This window comes from Rhincodon typus, chromosome 25 (genome assembly GCF_021869965.1).
Source record: "Rhincodon typus isolate 14 chromosome 25, sRhiTyp1.1, whole genome shotgun sequence".
Classification (NCBI taxonomy): domain Eukaryota; kingdom Metazoa; phylum Chordata; class Chondrichthyes; order Orectolobiformes; family Rhincodontidae; genus Rhincodon; species Rhincodon typus.
Genome location: NC_063356.1, coordinates 30,288,271 through 30,309,482, shown reverse-complemented (window position 1 = coordinate 30,309,482; position 21,212 = coordinate 30,288,271). Strand labels below are relative to the sequence as shown.

Genomic DNA, 21,212 nt, shown 5'->3' with positions numbered 1-21,212 from the left:
AACAGTTCTGAACCTATTTAGAATATTTTTTACTCTCTATGCTCATATCCTTCTGGTACTAACACCATAGTTAATGTGAGGAAAAAATGGGTTACTTAACCAGCGCACAAAAGTTACTAAAAATGAAAACAGTGCAGAAACTGAATTATGGAAACTTGTGGATTTCAAAAACTAATGATGGATTTCTTTTGGTACAGCTTACGCAGTTTTATGGATAGAAAATTTTGCCTTTCACATACCAGTAGCCACGATTAATAAATGCTTATAATATATATTATAGAAAATTAAATCTGAGTACTTAATCTTGTGTTATACGATCAAAAATGGGATAAACTAAATTTCTTAGATGCATCATTAAAAAAAAGCAGGTCAATTGGTATCCCTGTGAGGACTGAGTAAATGTGCAACATTACACAAAGCATGGCTTGCTAATATGCAATATCCAAAGACAGGAAGTACTGTATGATTAAAGACTTTTTGAAAGTAGATTTATGCAATTTAATTTTTGAACAGTAACCATCTTGACAAAAAAAATCAGGCAGTTTAAATCAGGTAGCTTAAATCTGGGATAATTTACTTCATATTTTTCAAATTTGGATCCCACCCCTCTCAAACCAATGAAATAACAGAAAGAAATAACCACCAATCTACACTGTCAGAATACCCACCATCCTCCCAGGAGAAACGGTAGAAGTTTGCCAGGTTTGGTGATTCAGGTAGATGCATTCCAGTTTCATAGTCATACCCGATGTTTTCAGCTTGGCGTCGAGCACACCTTAGTATGGAACCTCCTATGTCTCTCAATCTCACTGCAGCCCGATAGAATATAGTTTCCTTAGCGTTATACTTCATACAGTTGTTTATGACCAGATTAAAATCTGTTTCAAACTCATCAAGGGTTTTGTAACAGTGGGTTTCTAGCTTTTTTCTCATGGTAGAAAAGTCCATAGGATGCGTAATAAACTCTAAATAATCTGGAACCTTGCAAAACAAAAGCATTAAAAGTAAATGTCAATTATACAGAACCGTTCCTCCTCCAACTCTCCCACAAACATACAATACAATAAAGAATAAATCTCCATCAAGATCTCTTTTAATGAAATCCTTTATGTTTTATTTGTAGGTTTTTAAGATTTTAACAATGAACTTACTGCAGGAAAGTTCTCCCAAATTAATACGCTCAATAATGTTGAGTGCACTTAATAGCGTTATCAGCAATTTCATTAACAGACATTTTCAATAAACTGATGAAAAACTATGTTGCTGATAATATATCATATATTTGGCTGTTTGAGAGCAACAAAGATGAGACTCTCTTTTTAAACAGATATAATATATGGAGTGGTTTCTCTACACATTCTAAATTATGTGGTATGACTGGACGTACATCTGCCTAATTTGAACATGGTCAAAAACCACATGACACCAGGTTATAGCCAAAAGGTTTATTTAAAAACACAAGCTTTTGGAGCCTCACTTGTGTTTTTAAATAAACCTGTTGGACTATAACCTGGTGTCGTGTGATTTCTGACCTTGTCCACCCCAGTCCAACACCAGCACCTCCACATCATAATTTGAACGATTCTTATTCATGCACAGAGCTCTAATGTAATAATACCATTAAAGAGAACATTTAAAACCATGCATCACATTCTGAGGAAAATTAAGTCAATAAAATTATTCCATGGAACTTGGTGGGTAGGAGCAAAAATGCATACGGCCAAATTCCTACTGACTAGATTTCCAGGGAAAATATGTGTTATCTGTTCCCTAACAGCACTGTGACTGTGTGACTGCTGCATAAACTGCAGCAGCCAAACAAGACAACCCATCAATACCTTCTCAAGGGCAATTAGGATGCATTGTAAAATCTTTCCAGCAACAGTCATATTCCACAAATTTAAAAAAATCGAAACAACTAAAATAGCTCAACAAACATAGTTTTACCCATATAATTTGATGATAGCCCAACAGCCTCTGTAGTTGATCATTTACTGACTGGATGACATTTATTGCTGAATTCAAATTAAAATTGTTCATGAACTTATTTATTAGTTCGTTACAATTTAAATATACTTAATTGAAAATAATAAAAACGTATTTGGACATCCAAATTAACTGCTTACATTTGAAGTTAATTGAAAATATTTGGTATGAATACTGGTAAGAACCATTTGTACGCTCAAGCTTGCACCACCATTCAATACAATCATAGATGATCTACTGCAACAACACTTTCCGAGCTGCTTGCCATACCCCTTGATTTGCTGGGAGGTGACCATCTGTACATATCTATCTTAAATATACTTGTGATGTACTATGGCTTTAAGAGGTGTATTTTATCTTGGTATTTTTTATGAAGAGAGCTTGAGACAGAGGTATCAAGCAGTCCGCTTCAAGCCAATAAAAGTAAGCAGCTTGCGAGGCCTTGGATTTTTCTTTAAAGTTGGAACAACAGAAGCACCCTGAATGGGTGGGTCAAGCTCCCATAGAATTGGGATTCTAGTTTTAGCTTGTAGTAGCTGTTGAGGTTGTGGAAGCTGCTGCATCTCTCTCTCTCTCTGCTACAGCTAAAAACTAGGGTTCTCTTCCTGCTGCTAGAATTGCATGTGAGGCAATCTACTTTATTGAATTTGCCTTTGCCAAGCATGTGCTTATGGGATGTTACCGTATTGGAACATCCAATGATTAGTTAATGAGTAGTTTTTTATTTTGTTAATTATTTCAACAATTTAAATTCAATAAAGCCAATTCTTTTCCTTTACTTTTATTTTGTCGTATTTTAAGTATAGTGTATGAATAAAGTGTGTTTTGCTTCAAGCCTGGTAGCTTGACCAATTGAATTGCATCCGGAATGCAAATATTGGCACTTGCCTTTAAAATAAGAAAAAGTTAGATTATCTCCTTAACATGTTTTGAGGGCATTTGGTCTGGTCCATAACATTCTTAGCAATGCAGCAACTGTAATCCTCTATGGTAGACAATTCCAAACATTCACAACCCTCTAAGTAAATAAATCTGTCCTCATCTCTGAATGATCAGCTGTTACTGTGATGCTTTGGTTCTATGTCCTAAACTCCCCAATCAGGGAAAGCAACCTCTCAGTATTAAGCCATTTCAGAATTTTCTGTCTCAAACCTTACCTCTTTGAGGCTTACAGGTTGCGCAAATATATTTGCTTGATCTCTTTCCTGAAGTTGATCCAAAATTTGTCTTAAAAACACAATAAACGGTGTAAGTTGCAATTCCAAGGCAACTTGTTGAACTTTGACCTGCAGAATGTCAAACAATATGAGTACTTTCACAATACTGAATATACAATAATGTGGTCAAAATTAAAAATTCTCTAAAACAAACAACATGAACATTTCAACAACCTCATAATAACAGAAACAGCAAAATCATTTTAGTTTCTCCATGGTAAGTGTTGTATTATGCACCCTGCATCATTCAGATAATTTTTTTGTGACATTCGATGCATCATGCAAAGATCATTTTCCATTGTAATCATTGGAATGGAAACATGTTTTCAAAAGGATGACCAGATCACTAAAAGGGAAATAAACAGGAATAATCAAGAATTCACTTTCATTTCTATCCAAATAAAAGCAAAATATACTGCAGATGCTGGAAAACTAAAACAAACACACAGAATACTGGAGAAACTCAACAGGTTTGGTAGCATTTATGTATAGAGAAACAGGGTTAACATTTTGAGTCCAATATGACTCTTCTTCAGAACATTCTCTGTGCTTGCTTAATTTTCTATCCAAACCTGATAACAGTTATTACATGTTGGAACACCAAGAATTACTATAGCTTTGCTAGTCTTGAATCATTGGCTACACCCTAATCACACTGTTACTTGATAGCTATTAGATTGTTTGTTTTAATTACCTTCCAATGAATTATCTCAATTGTATTAAAATTTGTTTGTAAATTTTACGTATTGATGCTCATCTTTGATGACAACTACAGTGTAACTGAATCGGCACAAAGAGAATGTTACTTAAATATGCACAATGTCATCTCGGTTAGATCTATCATATATATTCTATCAAAGGATAAAACAATGCTGACATCCTTTACTCTGACAGTCAAAATCAGGTCATTTTAAACGTAAACAACCAAAACATCTCAAGAATTGAAAAACTACATGTATTAGTTAAGCAGAGATCGTGAAGAAGTCAAACAACAGCACAGTAGAACAAAGAACAGGACAGGACAGCATAAGAACAGGCCCTTTGGCCCACCAATCCTGCGCCGACACATGACACCTTTCAAAACTAAAAACCTTTTGACTCTACGCAGTCCGTATTCCTCTATTCCATTTGCATTCATATCTGTCAAGAAGCTGCTTAAACATTGTTATTGTATCTGCTTTTATCAATAACGGTGGCAGTGCATTGCAGGCACTTACCACCCTCTGTGTAAAAAAAAATGCCTCTTACATCTCCTTTAAACTCTCCTTCTTTTACCTTAAACCTATGTACCCTAGTAATTGACATTTCTACTCTGGAAAAAGATTCTTGGCTATCCATGCCTCTCATAATTTTGTAAACTTCTTTCAGGTTGCCCCTCAGCCTCTGATGTACAAGCGAAACCAAAACAACCTTGTCCAGTTTCTCCTCATAGTTAACACATTCTAACCACGCAACATCTCGGTAAATCATTTCTGTAACCCTTCCAACGCCTCCACATCCTTCTGGTAGTGTGGTGACTGGAAATGTACACAATATTCAAAATATAGCCTAACTAAAATTCTATACAGCTGCAACATGATGTACCAATGTTTATACTCTTTGGCATGAACAATGAAGGCAATTTTGCCACATGACATCTTGACCATCTTATCCACTAGTGTTGCTACTTTCAGAGAAATGGAGCCCTGTATGCCTAGATCCCTCTGTACGTTAATACTTCTAAGGATCAACCACTGACTGACCGTTCCCTCCTGGATTAGACCTTCCAAAATGCAACACCTCGTGTTTGTCCAGATTAAATTCTATTTGCCATTTCTCCACCTAAGTCTCCATCCTATCAATACACTGCTGCATCCTTTGGCAATCCTCCTCACTACTGCAGCTCTCCCAACTTTTATCTCATCTGCAAACTCACTAATCAGACCACCTACATTCTCCAACAAATCATTTATATATATTACAAACAATAGGGGTCCCAGCACTAATCCCTGTGGAACACTACTGGTCACAGTTCTTCAGTCAGGGAAAATACCCTTCCAGTGCTACTCTCTGTCTTCCATAACCAAGTCAGTTCTGTATCCATCTTACTAGCTTACTGCGGATCCCGCGTGACTTCATGTGACCTTCCCTGCGCTAAGCCATGCTGCCTATCGCAAATAAGTTCATATTTCTCCAAACGTGAGTAAATATTGTCCCTAAGAATCTCCTCCAATAATTTCCCTACCAGTGATGTGAGGCTCACTGGCCTTAATTTTCCGACTATCCCTGTCGCCCTTCTTAAACAAACAAACAACACTGGTTATTCTCCAGTCCTCTGGGACCTCTCCTGTGACTAAAGAGGATACAAAGATTTCATATAAGGCCCCAGTTTCCTCCTTAGCATTCCTCAGTATTCTGGGACTGATCCCATCAGGTCCTGGGGACTTCTTTACCTTAATGATTTTCAAAACACACAATACTTCCTCCTTTTTCACATCATAATGTTCCACTCTCGACTGACCATCTACCATGTCCATCTCCTTTGTTAATATCGATGCAAATATCCGTTAAGGACCTCACCTACACCTTCTGGCTCATTCCATAAATTCCCTCCTTTGTCCTTTAATGTACCTACCCATTCTCTAGCTACCCTCTTACTCCTTACATACATATAAAACGCCTTAGGATTTTCCTTAATCCTATTTGCTTAGGACACTTCAGGACCCCTTTTAGCCCTTCTAACTCCCTGTTTAAGTTCTTTCCTGCTTTCTTTATATTCTTTGAGGGCTCCGTCTGTCTTCAGTTTCCTAAACCTTATGTACGCCACCTTTTTCTTTTTGACTAAGTTCATAATTTGTTATTCAAGGTACCCAATTCTTGCCATTTTTATCCTTGATTTTCACGGGAACATGCTGGTGCTGAACTGTAATAAACAGACCTTAAAAGATTCCACATGACTGATGTGGATTCACTATCAAACAGCTGCCCCCAAGGTACACTCTCTAGTTCCTATCTAATATTGTTGTAGTTAGCCACCCTCCAATTCAGTATTTTGGTTGAGAGAGGGACAAGACTGGCAGCTTAACGTTCCAGGCATGATGTAAAAGACATAAAAGAAGTGGGGAGTTCCTTTACTGATTAGGAAGAATACAGCTGCACTGAGGGACAATACCTTGGAGGTTCATCCAGCGAGGCCATATGGGTAGTGTTCAGGAATAAGAAGGGTGCAAACACTTTGATGGGGTTGTACTACAGGCTCCCAACAGCCAGAGGGAGACAGCAGAACAGATATGCAGACACATTCTTGGAAAAATGTAAAATCAACAGGGTTGCTGTGGTGGGTGATTTTAACTTCCCCTATATTGACGGGGACTCACTCAGTGCCAGATGCTTGTACAGAGGGGAATTTGTTAGGTGTGTCTAGGAGGGTTTCTTGAAGCATTATGCAAGTAAGTCCAACTAGGGAAGGGGCCATGCTAAACCTGGTATTAGGGAATGAGTTGAGCCGGGTGATTGAAGTTTCAGTTGGGGAGCATTTCGGGACAGTGATCATAATTTCATTAGTTTTAAGTTACTTAAAAAATAAGAATACTCCTCGGGTGGAAGTACGAAACCGGGCGTAGGCTAACTACAAAAATATTAGGCAGAAAATGGTGAATGTAGAATATTCGAGGGTAAATCCACATGTGTTATGTGGGTATCTTTTTTAAAGAGTTGAAAGTGCTAAATACTTCTTTTGGTTTGGGTGCAGAGCCTGTTTGCAATTAAACAATAAATTGCAAATTTGGGTGGAACGATTCTGTATTACAGATGCAAAGCTTCCATTGGAAAATAGAGGTCAATCAGATTGTTCATTAAAAAGCTGAGTGCCATCATCCTTGTAGTTCACAAGCACCTCGATGTAATTTGCGTGGTCCTAAGGTCAGCTCTTTCAGTACCATGCTAACAACAAACTTGATAGATTTGATACATTTAAATTTGAGCAAAGTTTTAAATACAATACTTTATAAATTATTACTTCATAAGATAAGATGTTATAGAATAAAAACTAAGCTTCTGAAGTGGATTAAAAATTGGCCAAGCCAGGGGCATCAAAGGCCAGTTCCAAACTATCTGTGTGAACATTGCAAAGGCCCAAAAGAATTGAACTGGGACAGAACAGAGTCAAGGTTTGAAACATCAAGAAATGAGCAATCCAAAAACATAAGTGAATCTGGATGGATTGTGAAGTCGTCTGATGTTTAGTAACTGAGATTTATGAGATTTAATGCGGACAAGTGGAAGGCAGGAGAACTAGAAACAAACAGAAGAGCTGTAAACTAGATGGCTGCAAGTGTAGGACATAAGAGAAAGCAGGATTCTGGAATTTTGCATATAAGTCACTGAAACCGAATGAATAGTATACTGCAAAAGAAAATAAAGTCGTCTTACTTTTAATATGTCATACCAGAGGAATGAATTCTGACTGATAAGGAGCCAGCACATGCACTGGCTTTCCCCACACCTGCGATTCTGCGAACAATTCTGATCATTGCTATCTCTGAATTTGTATAACAAGGAACAGCAAAATCAAACTGTTACCTAATGTTTAAATACTTATTAAAGGAATAGATATTCCAACAAGTCTAGATCCAAGGTATACGCACTCAAGCTTAAAAAGATAGTAGATCACACAGAATGATATTCACATAGATTACTCTGTTTCCTGGTAAAGCACAACTGCATCTGTTTCTAAATTTAGGGTGATACATAGGACCAGAAAGAAACAGCAGTGTATCTGAACATCCCCAAAACTGACCCTTTTCAATTCTCCTTAAAAATAGAAGAAGAAGATGCAAAGAATTTTAAAGAACGAATGAAGGAATAGTCAACTGAAAAGGATCTTTTCTCACATGTTCAAACAAACTTCAGTTTTTTTTTCCAATCTTGTATTTACCTATCTGTAACGCAGCAAATTTTGTTTTAATTGGCACCATATGAACCGGCACTCTTGATAAACCGGCAGAAATTATACACCTGAAATACCAGACATTTACTGTATTATCATGGTCTCCGAGTAGTCAGTTGAGAGTGCGAGTGAGAAGGCTCTCTGCTGGTAGATTTATTTAAGGCAAAGTTGCATTGCTATTTAAGTGATTTATGCTGTAAATAAAGTAGAACAATGATGCGATACCCCTGCATTATGTTTCTATTTCTTAGTCTGCAGTTTTTTTACATTGATTATGTGCACTTCTTGATCAATCGGAATATTTGATCAACACTCCTGGTCCAAAAGGTGCCAGTTAATAAAAGGCTAGCCGTACTAAATTTAGAAACCATTTTGGTGGGCAACACTGCTTTATTTTCCAGACAATTAATTCAAAGAAATAATTTAACATTTCAAGTCTAGATGACTCTTCATCAGAAGTGAAGTGGCTGTAATGAAGGTCATCTCAATTTGAAACGTTCTTCTCCAGCAATTTTTGTTTTCAGTACAGATTGCAGCATCTGCGGTAATTTGCTCCTCTAGAGAAATAATTTGTTGCATCTAATTCTGACTAATCGGGAAGAGACACTAGTATTGTGGTACATCAGTAGCCTAGTAATTCAGAGGTTAAGGTTAATTCTGCAGGAATGTGGATGCCAATGCCATCCTGAAAACTGGGAAAGAAAATCAAGGAGTTATTTTGCAGAATGTAAGTATGAGAGAAATTGAGATCATTAATTGAATATCAGTGATGTGAAGATGTAGTAAACTTGATCTATCTATTTTCAGCAAAACCAAAACTTTACTTTGAAGAGGGGAATTAACTAAACCAAATAAAATTGCTCAACCTTAAGTCATACTAAAAGGACCTATATTGCATTCTTAACTTGTAACCAATCTATCATTTCAAAGCTACTGTGAATTTAAAGCACACTATTGAAGGAATGCTGTGTTTCACTTAAAGATGTATTCCAATTTCCCAATTATCACATATTTAAATATGGAGAGAACTGATTTTCCAATGCAGCAAGTCTTGTCCATCTTAAAATGGTTAATGAACCTTTTTGTACGTTACTATATCTCACAAAATAGGAAAAGACTACCTATAGGTAGGAAAATGTAGCTGCAGTCTTCTCAGTCCACACAATTATAATATGATGCTTGCACATTTTAAAATATAAAGCAATGCTATTTAAAAATATAAATGACAGCCATATCATAACGGGGAAGAGTTTGTGTGCCTGGCTGGAGTAAAACCAGAAATAAATTCCATAATCTATACGAAAGTATTTGCAATTTTTACTATATCTAGTGCACAAAGGAAACCTTTCCCCAATAGATATGATACGACCACGTGCAATCTTCAATGCATTGCTATTAATGTCCCTATATCAATAATAAAATAATTACCTCTTCCCTTTTAAGCTTCTCTCTTTTGCGAATCAATTCAACAAGCAGACGAGCCCTTTCCAAATCATGGCGCAGTTTCTGCCAGTACTTCAACTGTTCTTTTACGGCACTGTTTTTTTCATCTTGTTCCTTCTGTGAAGTGAGTTAAATATATTACCTTGAGTGTTTTTTGCAAAATCACTGACTGACCGTTAACTATCTAAAATGTATTAGTGAGATAATAAAATGAGCCATAGCTAACGTGGGTAAAAGTCATTCACAATTAAATTTACATGACTATATTGCAAAGACTGTAAGATATGTCAGCTTCTGAAGAACATATAAAAACATCAGTACAAAGTTAAATTTTAGAAGTTGAGCATTTTAAAACTGGTCATTTACAATGACAATGAATTAACTAGGGACACTATTCTTGTACTTACAAACACATAAATTAGGAGAAGAAGTGGGCCATTTGACCCTTCAAGCTTGCTCTGCCATTTAATAAGATCATGGCTGATCTGATTATAGCCTCAACACATTCTGATTTCTCCATGTTAATGCTTGACTTCCTTGTAAACTAAGAATCTGCCCACCTCCGTGTTATGATCCCAGCTGATGCTACTACTGGTCAAGCCAGATTCCAGACTTAAATCTGACCAGATAGACCATTTTTTTAAAAAATCAACACGGCAGTTTTTCACTGAAATATAAGTACACAATGCTACAGATTTGGTTTCAACAATAAAACATAAGTTTATTAAACAAAAAATAAAATAGAAAATATCAAAATATTTACACAAAACACAACGTGAAAGATTTTGAAACACGCAGAACAAAATGCTATCTCTATCCTAATCCCATCACCTTACAGTACTCAGATGTCAGAATTCCATTTTCTATTACAACTACTTCTCAGCTTCAAATAACCCCTTCAAGGTTCTAAGCAAACAAATTAGGTCTGGAATTGTCAAACTAAAATATTTATACTGAAGTAACCTATTTCCTAACTATTCTGAAATAAGTAATTTCTTTAAGAGGTACAATTCTTTAACTCCAGACAGATCTTCTGCAAACTGAACCAAAAGCTTTTTAAATAAAAACCAAAAGAACTTTGTTTTTCCAGCAACTTTGTTTTTCTTCAAAAGCTTTCTAATCTGTGTTTCCCAAAGGCAAAACGCACTTCTTAATTCTTCTAAACCAGAAGTAAGCAAATTGCTTTCAATTTTGTTCTCTTTCTCAAGACTCTAATACTATAAACATATTCCCATTATCTCCCCAAGAGGGCTCCAGATCAGATGCTCTCTGACACACCCTGGTAGAAAATAATGGCTCCAGAAATACTGATAAGTTTAATATTAAACCCCTATATACACACAGATTAAAACTCACATGCCACTAGTACAAAATCTAAGCTCTAAAATAAATTATATTAATACATATAAATCATACTGTGTTAGAAATACTTGATGACTCTGCCTTCACTGCTTTCTGGGCAGAATTCCAAAAACTCAAAGTTTTGGGAGAAAAAGTAATTCTCCCCATCTCCGTCCTAAATGCACAACTCTAAGTGCAAATGAAAGATAGAGCAAAAACAATACTTGAGGCAATATATGTTGCCACTAATTTCTCTAATAAAGTTGTTTCCAGGGCTGAAAGCTTGAGCAGCAACTTCATAATCACAAGCATAAACAACTTTCTGCAATAAGGTTTTGCTCAGAGACATTTTCATGCATTGATTGAAAAGTGTTAGTGCTAAAACTGATCTGAAGAAAGTCAGCGATTTGGTGATTCTTCAAATTATTGTGTGTATCTGGGATTTCAGACCTGTATCAGTAAAGCCCTGTAGCAGTAATTTAGCCAAGCAAATTGCACATTATGACAAGACTCCATATTTTTAACAGAAAACCAACAAACCAGACAGCATCATAGGCTATGTCGAAGAAGACAATTCTCATCCTAAGATTTACCTCTAAGTCATGTTTCACCGAAGCTGGTAAAGGTTTCTACAACAAAAATGCAGCAGAACGATGAGGAAAATGGATTGTGGATTTTACAGCATAGTAAAGATCTCTACAAAAGCATGTCAAACAGTTCCAAACTGGAATGTTCTGATTGGGACAGTAATTATTCAATAATGTCTGTAACAAAACCAAATTAGTTTTCCTAAAACTCCACTAGGGATTCTTTAACTTTTGGTGATCAACTATCGCAAGTAGACATGATTAAATTTGTTATTACTACGTAATGGGTTGCTGAGAACAGTCCATGATGCTGGTTGTGGGATACTGTCGATTGTTGTGATCCTGTAAATGATGTAAGGTGTAGTCTTGATCCCCAATTTACTGAATAGAACATGCAATACAAGAGTCAGAAAGTCAGAGCAAGATCATTTTAGTTGCCAAACATTGTAACCAATTACTATTTTCTTGGATTGTGAGTTGCTCCAGTCTGTATGAAGACTATTAAAACCACCAATGTTGAAATAGGGTAAGAAAGATATGGGAGCAAGTTGTTTAGGTTTTATGTGGTGGTTTATAAATGTTTTCAATCTTGAAACGATATTAACATTACAAATGATTAACGATAAGATATATGCATCTAACATGTTGTTATGGACGTAGGTAGCCAAACCATGTATAGTATCAATTACATAACATACCAAGCAAAGCAAACAGTTTTTGTTTGCATTGTGGGTTTCTTCAAACAAAATCCTGTTTCATGAGATTGATGATTGAATGTTTCACCACAGACACACTCAATGGTCTGGAAGCCACCTATTTGCTCAGATGAGTATTCACTGTCAAATAACTAACAGAATCTGAAGAATCTCTGATTAAATTTGCCAGTTGCACCATTATATTTGCTAACAAAACTAATGACCCATAGGGGAGAAGAACACTGATGCATTGTACAGATGTATCACTACAACCTTTCTATCGGGTTTATGCTGAATATCTGTTAAAAAAAATTTAACATAACGCAAAGTAGATATTAAACTGTTAAAACAAAATAAGTCACGGTTTATTACATTATAATACTTTAACAGGACAATAATTTACTCATTTGTAATATTTCTATTTTTGCACTCTCCATTTGTTTTTGATATTGCTATTCATCCTGTTGAGTTCAGTTTCAACAATACCATGTATGCCCAAATAGATGGTGCTGCTAATAGGGCCCCCTCTAGGGCCAGCTCTTGCTAACAGCTTTGTAGGTTAAAATCGCACCTTTGACAACTTACCTTATAACTCTTCTATTCTTCCAATATGTAGATGACTCTTTTGTGATATTTGAATCTGCAGCTGCAAAAAATTTCTTTACCCAGTTTAATAAACTACATCCTTCACTCAAATTTACCATTTAAACAGAGCAATCAAGCAAGTTCCTTTGCCTCTACATACTGGCTGAGAAAACTGTCAACAGGTTCTCTACGACTATAGCTTGACAGCCTATGTTCAATTTATGGGTCAATAGAAAGGTTGGGATTCCTACAAATCCAAATGCTACAAGATCAATCTTATTGGCAACTTAGTGAATACAGGATTTCCACGATTTATGAACGTCCGACTTACAAATACTTGTCGTTACGAACTCGATCCTATACAGGGGTGTAATTTTAAAGACCCAACATAAGAATATTTCCATCACTTAGGAACAGTTGCTTTACATTGTCCCGCGTTATGTTCCGATACATATAAATCAACTTGCGAATGGACTCCAGACTGGAACCCATTCGCAACCCGTTCGTTGCCCTAGCCACAAGCTAACTACGCAGGTGGCACTGCTATAGGGTGTTTTAAAACTATCCTGCATGATAATGGTGACGTTGACCAAATCACCACTCACTGTATATTAAGAAAACCCATGAACAGGCTAATGTCCATGACTGTTGGCCTCAAGCAGTGTAAGATATACCTCAGGTTACCCCAGAAGGGGAAGGTGTTGCAAACGTTTGAACAACAGGCACAGGCTTGGTGGGACAAAGGGCCTGTTCCTGTGCTGTAATGTTCTTTGTAACAGGTAAAGCTAGCTGTCTCTCACTACTACTTAGCAGTAAACTCACATTTGTTTTTCATCTACTCACAGGATGCTACTGTAAAGCCAAAAAGATGTTTTGCTTATCACACAAATGAGTTTTAGGGCCATTGTGATGCCAAGTATGTAGACCAAACATCCCAATGACAGACAAACAATATCAAATAACATGTCCAGTTGACCATTTGCAGTGGGTATCATGCCAATCGTGCTCAACCAGCCTGTGCTTGCAAGTCTCATTAATATATGTCCATAAATTAGATATGTTTCTGCTATTAGATGTCATTTATTAAATAACACTATGTCTTTAAAGTTACAATGGAAACCAATTTGTGATTATCAGTAGGGCTTGCAATGTGATTCATGTATTTGTACATGCTGCTAGCTAAATATATTAATACACAGGATCCTGTTTTACATAGGCAGAAGTAATTTGGACACAAATTGCACCTTTTTTCATGAAAAAAAAGGTCATGGTGATTGCCAATCTCTGCTGCTTTCCCATGGCAACATCTGGATCAATCAGAATTTGAGAACTAAGATGAACAATTAACTATTCTTGTTGTACCTCCAAGCCAATGATGATCCAACAAATTAGCACTCTGCTCTCATGCCACACAAACTGGGGTCCCTTTTCTCAAATCTGTTTTTGCAACCTGGTCTAATGAAAAGCTTAGACATTTTGTCTCCTCTTAGCAATGTTGCGCACCGGACTGTCACAACGGAAACCAGGAAAACAACAGTTATGAAAGAACAAAGGGAAAAGCAGAACCATGCTTCAAGAATGGAAGGAAATTGGAAGTGGCAAAAAAAAATGTGACTGAGCCAGAATAATCTTAGCGTCCTAGCGATATTTTTCCCTCAACCAAAACAGATTATCTGATCATTATCTCATTGCTGTCTGTGCAAATTCACGATGCCCCAAACATTATTTATCTGCATCACCAAAAAACTTTTAAAAATATAAAAAGGTTAAAATTAGTAACTCCGTTAAAGAACCTTTTACCTGTTCTGCATTTTTTTGAGTCTGCAGATGTGAGTGCAATCGCCGCAGCAGAGGAACACCATTCCGTGACTGTCGTTTTAACATCCAATAATTATGCAGCCTTTGCATGAACTGGGTCTTCCTCTGAATTGATAACCGACTGCAGATTTTATTCAACCTAAAAAGAAAGCAGGGATTTTCAGCTGTATCATTTTGTTTTTTTAAAAAATTATTCCATAATTACAAACTAACTTGTTTTTGATACATTTTCAGCATGGTGAGAAATATCCAATTGTGTCTACATCTATTCAATTTATTTTTAAAAAAGGAACTCTGAAGTTGTAGTAGCATTTGAACACTAAAATTCAAGTTTTGTTTTTGTTCAAATACCTCAGCCATGTGGTTTTCCACTTTTCAGCTTAACCAACAACGAGTGAAATAATGAACTTTTTTTTATTCATTCATGGGACATGGGTGTCATTGTTAGATCAGTATTTATTGTTCATCCCTAGTTGCCCAGGAGGCAGTTATGAGTCAACCACATTGCTGTGGGTCTGGAGTCACATGAAGGCCAAACCAGGTGACAACAGCAGTTTCCTTCCCTAAAGGACATTAGTGAACCAGATGGGTTTTTTTTGAGAATCAAATCAGGTTTTGTTTCCAAATCCCACATCTGCTATGGCGGAACCCAAAACTGGGTCCCGAAAATATTACCTGGGTCTCTGGTTTAATAGTTCAATGATAACACCATTAGGCCATCACCTCCCCTTCAGGAATGATTAACTTAAATATAATGATTAAAATTAAATTTTAACTTCACAGATGATTAAAACTGCCATTAACAATACCAGGTCAAAGGGGAAATAAAATTAATACAAATGAAATTTTAAAGCTTACACCATAATGAAAGCTTGTTGCAAATAGGAGTGATAATGTAAACACTTAAGGAAAATGATTAATATTAATAATATTCTCTGCAATTCATATAGAGTAAACTCAACAACAAAAATAGTTACAGGTTCAGAATACTCTTGTACACTACGCATAACACACTGCAAGAGAGTTTACGGTTCATATGATCCTATAGACCTGCAGTACATTTCAATTATTTGAACCCCAGCTATTTATTTTTATGTGAAAGCGAAGCGGTATAATCAAAAGATGCCTGTGTATTAACTTGGACAAGTTGCAAACAAAAAACAATAGTTAGCTAGAAAAGAGATAGATTATTATTTTCTTTACGTACAACTATAACGGAGGCCAACGGTGCAATGGAAAATTCGTCTGACTACGGATCAGAAATTTGACTCCTATCTCACTCAACCGCAATTCACTGCTTTTCAAAGTGGCACGGTGTCTCAGTGGTTAGCAGTGCTGCCTCACAGCACCAGGGACCAAGGTTTGATTCTAGCCTCAAGTGACTGTCTGTGTGGAGCTTGCACACTCTCCCTGTCTCGGCCAGGGACGGGGAGGAGGGTGGATGTGGGTAGGATTCTCTTCGGTGGATCATTGCAGACTCAATGAGCTCTTTCCGCACTGTAGGGATTCTATGATTATACTGTAGCTTTGAATAGTTTTACCTTCTTCAGATACTGTTGATTACTGCAAAACTGTTAAAGAGTAATGTATTCCACTTGAATATTATCTATATCAGGAAGCAACTTATATGACGATTAGCTGATAATTTTAATTTTTCAGTGTAATTTCTTGGTGCCACACCATCTGCAAAATCTTGAATAGTGGCCTGCCAACTTTTTCTAACTTCCTTCTTGATATTCTTTTAATCAACGTGAACCCAGGCGTCCTGGCTCAGAGATAGGGGCACTACAACTGTGCCTCAACAGGCTCCTATTAACTTCCTTCTACGTTTTAGCCCAAAGTGCAGAATAACTATTAGTTTCATAATATCAGCATTAGGTTAGATGACGTAAGAGGAAACAAAATCTTCTACTGCAATGGACAGTGCTTCATCATGGTCAGTATCAAAATCTAATAAAAGTTAATAATCCAAAACCAGCCCTGATTGTCGGTCTTGATAAGCAGGTACACTGAAGTGGACAAAGGCAAAATACAGCAGATGCTGAAAATCTGAAATAAGAACAAAAAATCCTGGAAACACTTTGTAGGACTGGCACAAATGTGGAGCAAGAAACAAAATTAACGTATCAAACCTCTGACCTTCCACTAGTCTGATAAAAGGTCACATACCTGAAATATTAACTAATTTTTTTAGTTAACTACTTCCGTTACACAGAGAGTGGTGGGCGCATGGTCTTTACACAGAGTGGTGGGTGCGTGGAATGCGTTGCCGGCAGTGGTAGTGGAGTCAGATACATTAGAGACATTTAAGCGACTCTTGGATAGGCAGACGGAGGATAATATAATGTAGGGTATGCAGGGTAGATTGATCTTAGTAGGATAATAGGTCGGCACAACATCGTGGGCCAAAGGGCCCGTACTGTGCCGTACTGTTCTATGTTCTAATTTCTTTCTTGCAAAATGGGACGTGAGCGTTGCTGACCATGACAGTTTTTGTTTTGCTTTCTTTAAAACTAATAACCATCATCAGTAAAAACATCTGTGTAACCAACCGAGTATTTACAAGCAAAGGGCAACACGAACCATCGAAGGTGGGAGAGGGGATAGGGAGAGCAGGAAGGAGCTAAATCAGAATGGAGTTGGAGGGGGAAATAAAGCACTCTATCCCCTGCAGTGTCTATCTCTCTCTAAAGGCATCGAGAGCATCGATGGACACCATGCGCTCCTTCTACAGGACACCCGGCCTGAATGTAACTGCTGTTATTACCCATCCTTAATTGCCTTCAAGGTGGTGGTGCCGAGCTGATTTCTTGAACCACGTCAGTCCTTGGGGTGTATGGTGTCATACAGTGCTGTTAAAGAGTTCCAGTATTTTTATCTGGCAATGGTGAGGGATAGCAACATAGTTCCAAGTCAGATGGTGTGCAATTTGGAGGGAAACATGCAGGTGGTGGTGTTCCCATACATTTGCTGTCCTTGAACCTCTAGGAGGAACAGGTTGCAGAACTGGAAGGTGCTGTGATAAGAACCTTGAAAGAATTGAAGTGTACGTCTTGTACATAGTACATTCTGCTGCTATTATCCATCGGTTGTAAAGAAAGTGAATATTGATTGTGGTGGATGGGGTACAGTAGGCTGCTTTGTCCTGGGTGGTGTCAAGCTTCTTGAACATTTTGGAGCTGCGCCCATCCAGGCAAGTGGACAGCATTCCTAATTTGTGCTTTGCAAACAGTGGCCAAGTTTTGGGGAGACAGAAGATGTGTTACTAGCAGAATTCCTCATTTCTGATCTGACTGTGTAGCCACTGTATTTAAATGTCTAGTCCAGTGTCTGGTCAATGTTAACTTACACAATGTTGATTTTTTTGGCCGGGGGGCGGGGGCGGTGGGGTTGGGGTGGTGGGAATTCAGTGATGGTAATGCCATACAACATCATGGACAGGTGGTTAGACTGTCTCCAATCACTGCCTGGCACTGTCTGACATGAATTTAAACTGCCATTCAATCAGCTCAAGCCTTAATGTCATCCGGGTCTTGCTGCGAAAGAACAGAAGCTCCTTCAGCATCCGAAGATTAACAAATGGTGTGGACATTGTGCAATTATCACCAAATAACCTCACGTTTGATCTTCTGTTGAAGGGAAGGTCATTGATGAAGCGGGTGTAGACGTGCATGTCAAGAACCCTATCCACTTGTGGTGCATTGGTAGGGTCTCTACCTTTGGGCCATAAAGTCCAAGTTCAAGTCTCACCTGCTCCAAAAGTTGTGTAATAACATCCCTGGACAGGTTGATTAAAAATACCTCATTTCATGAACTCCTACAACGATATCCTGAGAGTGAGCTGATTGAACAACCACAACAATCTTCGTGACTCCAATAGTAGACAGAGTTTCTCCAACACCACTACCAATTTCCTTTGATTCCAGTTTTGATCATTGATGACATATTTGATTAAATGCTGCCTTGATATCTCAATGGGCAGCATGGTGGCACAGTGGTTAGCACTGCTGCCTTACAGCACTAGGGACCTGGGTTTGATTCCAGCCTTAGGCATCCATCTGTATGGAGCTTGCATATTCTCCCCATTTCTACGTGGGTCTCCTTCCGGTGCTCCAGTTTCCTCCCAAAGTCCAAAGATGTGCAGGTTAGGTGGATTGGCTAAATTGTCCTCTAGCTTGCAGGGCTGTGCAGACTAGTTTGATTAGCCATGGCAAATTCAAGAATAGGCTAGGGGCTCGGTCTGGGTCTGAGTGAGATGCTCTTTGGAGGGTCAGTGCAAACTTCATGAGCTGAATGACCTGGAGGGATTTCACACTGTAGGGATTCTATTAACCCTAGAATTCATCTCTTTGGACCACGTTTTAACAAAAACAGTAAATAGGTTACAAAATGAGTAGCCCTGGCAGAACTTAAACTGTGCCTGAATGAGCACCTTACTATTCAGGGAGTGCCAGTGGACAGCACTGTCGACAACTCCTTCTTCGCTGATGAATGAGGGTAGACTGATTGGGCAGTAACTAATCAGGTTGAATTTGTTTTGCTTTCTTGTGGGCAGGATATACCTGGACAATTTTCCACATTGCTGTAAACAGCAGTGTTTTAGCTGCACTGTAGTAGCTTGGCTGGGAGCACAGCCAGTACTACAGCACAAGTCTTCATTTCTACGGACAAAATGTTTTCAGGACCCATAATCTTTGTAGAATACAGAGCCTCCAGCATTTTTTAAATGTCCTATGGTATCAAATTGACCAAAGACTGAAATTTGTGATACTGAGGATCTTAGGGGAGGCAGAGATGGACCATTCAGTCGGCACTTCCGGCTGAAAACGGATGTAATTATCTCAATTTTGTCTGTGGCACATTAGATGGGCTTCCTCCATCATCTAATATGTGGATATTTGTGAAACCTTGCCTTCAGTTAATTGTTTAATTGTGTACTACCATTCACAAATGGATGTGGTAGGATTGCAGAGCTTAGATTCGATCCATTGGTTGGGGGATTTCTGAACTCTATCACATACTGCTTCCACTGTTTGCACACAAGTAGTCCTGCGCTGCGGCTTCAACGGGATAACAGTTTAATTTTAATTTTTAGGTATGCCTGGCGCTTTCTTAATGTGTGTTCCTGTCGTCTTCAGCTGGTCCTTTGATTTAATGATAATGAGAGTTTGGGAATATCCTAGGGCCATGAGGTGATAGAATGTGACTGAATGCAATTCTGCTGCTGCTGCTGGTACGCCATGCCATCATAGATACCCAGTTTTGAGTTGTTAGAATGTTCCAAATCTATCCCACTTAGCACAATATAGTGCCACACAACACAGTGTAAGGAATCCTAAATTTAAGCATTTTGTTTTGTTTTTAATTACACTGAAGAGAATAAGAGACAACTTGCCAATAACTTACATTATGTTAAATCTTTATAAAGCAGTAATTAGGCCTCAGCTGAAGTATGGTGCTCAATTCTATGCATCACATTTTCAAAACCTGAAAGGCTGCAGAAGAAATGTGATAGAACAACAGTGGGAAAGAAGAATTTCAATTACATTATGCCATCAGATGTGCAGATGCTGGAGAAACTGGGACTGTTCTCCTTAGAGCCGAGTAGATCACATAGAGATCAAAGTTATGAACTGATTATCGAAACTATCAGCAATTGTATCCAGTGGCAGAAGGCAGATTTGTGATCGTTTCTAGTTTTTTTTTTAAGCCAATGTAGAGAAGCTTTTTATTTAAATCTAGTGAGTTGCAAATTGGAATGGTGGAAGTTATGGAAGCAGATTCAAACTGCAATTTCTAAAAGGGAACTGGATAGATACTGAAAAGAAAAAAAATGCTATGCTGTAGTGAAAAACTAGAGGAATTAGGCTAATTGATTGCTCAAAGAATAAGCACAACCCACCAAATGGCTCATTCTTTTCTGTAGCACTGTATGATTCTATCACATAGCCAAGATTATGCAAAAATACAAAGCTTTCCCTCACTTGCTACACAGAAACTGTGGGCAACAATGTATATTTAACAGCATATTTGCTGATAAATTCAATTAAGCTCCCATAAAATAGGTGATGTAGTTGCCACAGTGATTCAGAGGCATTCTTCTTACATTTCCCTTTGGTTCACTGTAATATTCAATTGTCCCTTTAGTTCATACTGGCACTTGTCTCCATCCATAATGGTAGCTTTTAATTCCCAATATTATATTTTCACTGCCCAAATCTCAAATCATATTGATGGTCTTCTCTCTTCTTCTTCCCACCCTCCTCGTTTCAATTTGCACTAAAATACACAGACCTACTTCTTTTTCTTTGACTGGTGCTATACCTCTTTAGATAGAACTCTGCTGCAGATTGGAAAGAATTACAGATCTTGCAATCTATCAAGAGAATAACTACCTTAACCAGACTTCCATCAATTCCCACGGCATGTTAGATAAACAAAAAGCATCATCTAATATCAAAGATAGCAGGATCTGCAGATGCTGGAGAATCTGAGATAACAAGGTATAGAGCTGGATGAACACAGCATGCCAAGCAGTATCAGAGGATCAGGAAAGCTGACATTTCGGGCCTAGACCCTTCCTCAGAAAAGATTTTTCTGAAGAAGAGTCTAG

At 37.7% G+C, this 21,212-nt stretch overlaps 1 protein-coding gene across 5 annotated transcripts in view; it reads right to left on the bottom strand.

The window, feature by feature from the left end:
• Nucleotides 1–21,212, bottom strand: part of brpf3b (bromodomain and PHD finger containing, 3b) — an 84,117-nt gene that overhangs the window by 29,983 nt on the left and 32,922 nt on the right. For all 5 annotated transcript variants that reach the window (XR_007264740.1, XM_048611975.1, XM_020531553.2 and 2 more), the window contains exons 3-6: nt 14,582–14,738; nt 9,559–9,690; nt 3,144–3,272; nt 669–981 (exon numbers count right to left, since the gene is read on the bottom strand). Coding sequence is in view for 4 of the 5 variants with exons in the window: in XM_048611975.1 (XP_048467932.1) it covers nt 669–981; nt 3,144–3,272; nt 9,559–9,690; nt 14,582–14,738 (731 nt within the window). In the remaining variant the exon portion in view is untranslated. The remainder of the gene's footprint in view (nt 1–668; nt 982–3,143; nt 3,273–9,558; nt 9,691–14,581; nt 14,739–21,212) is intronic.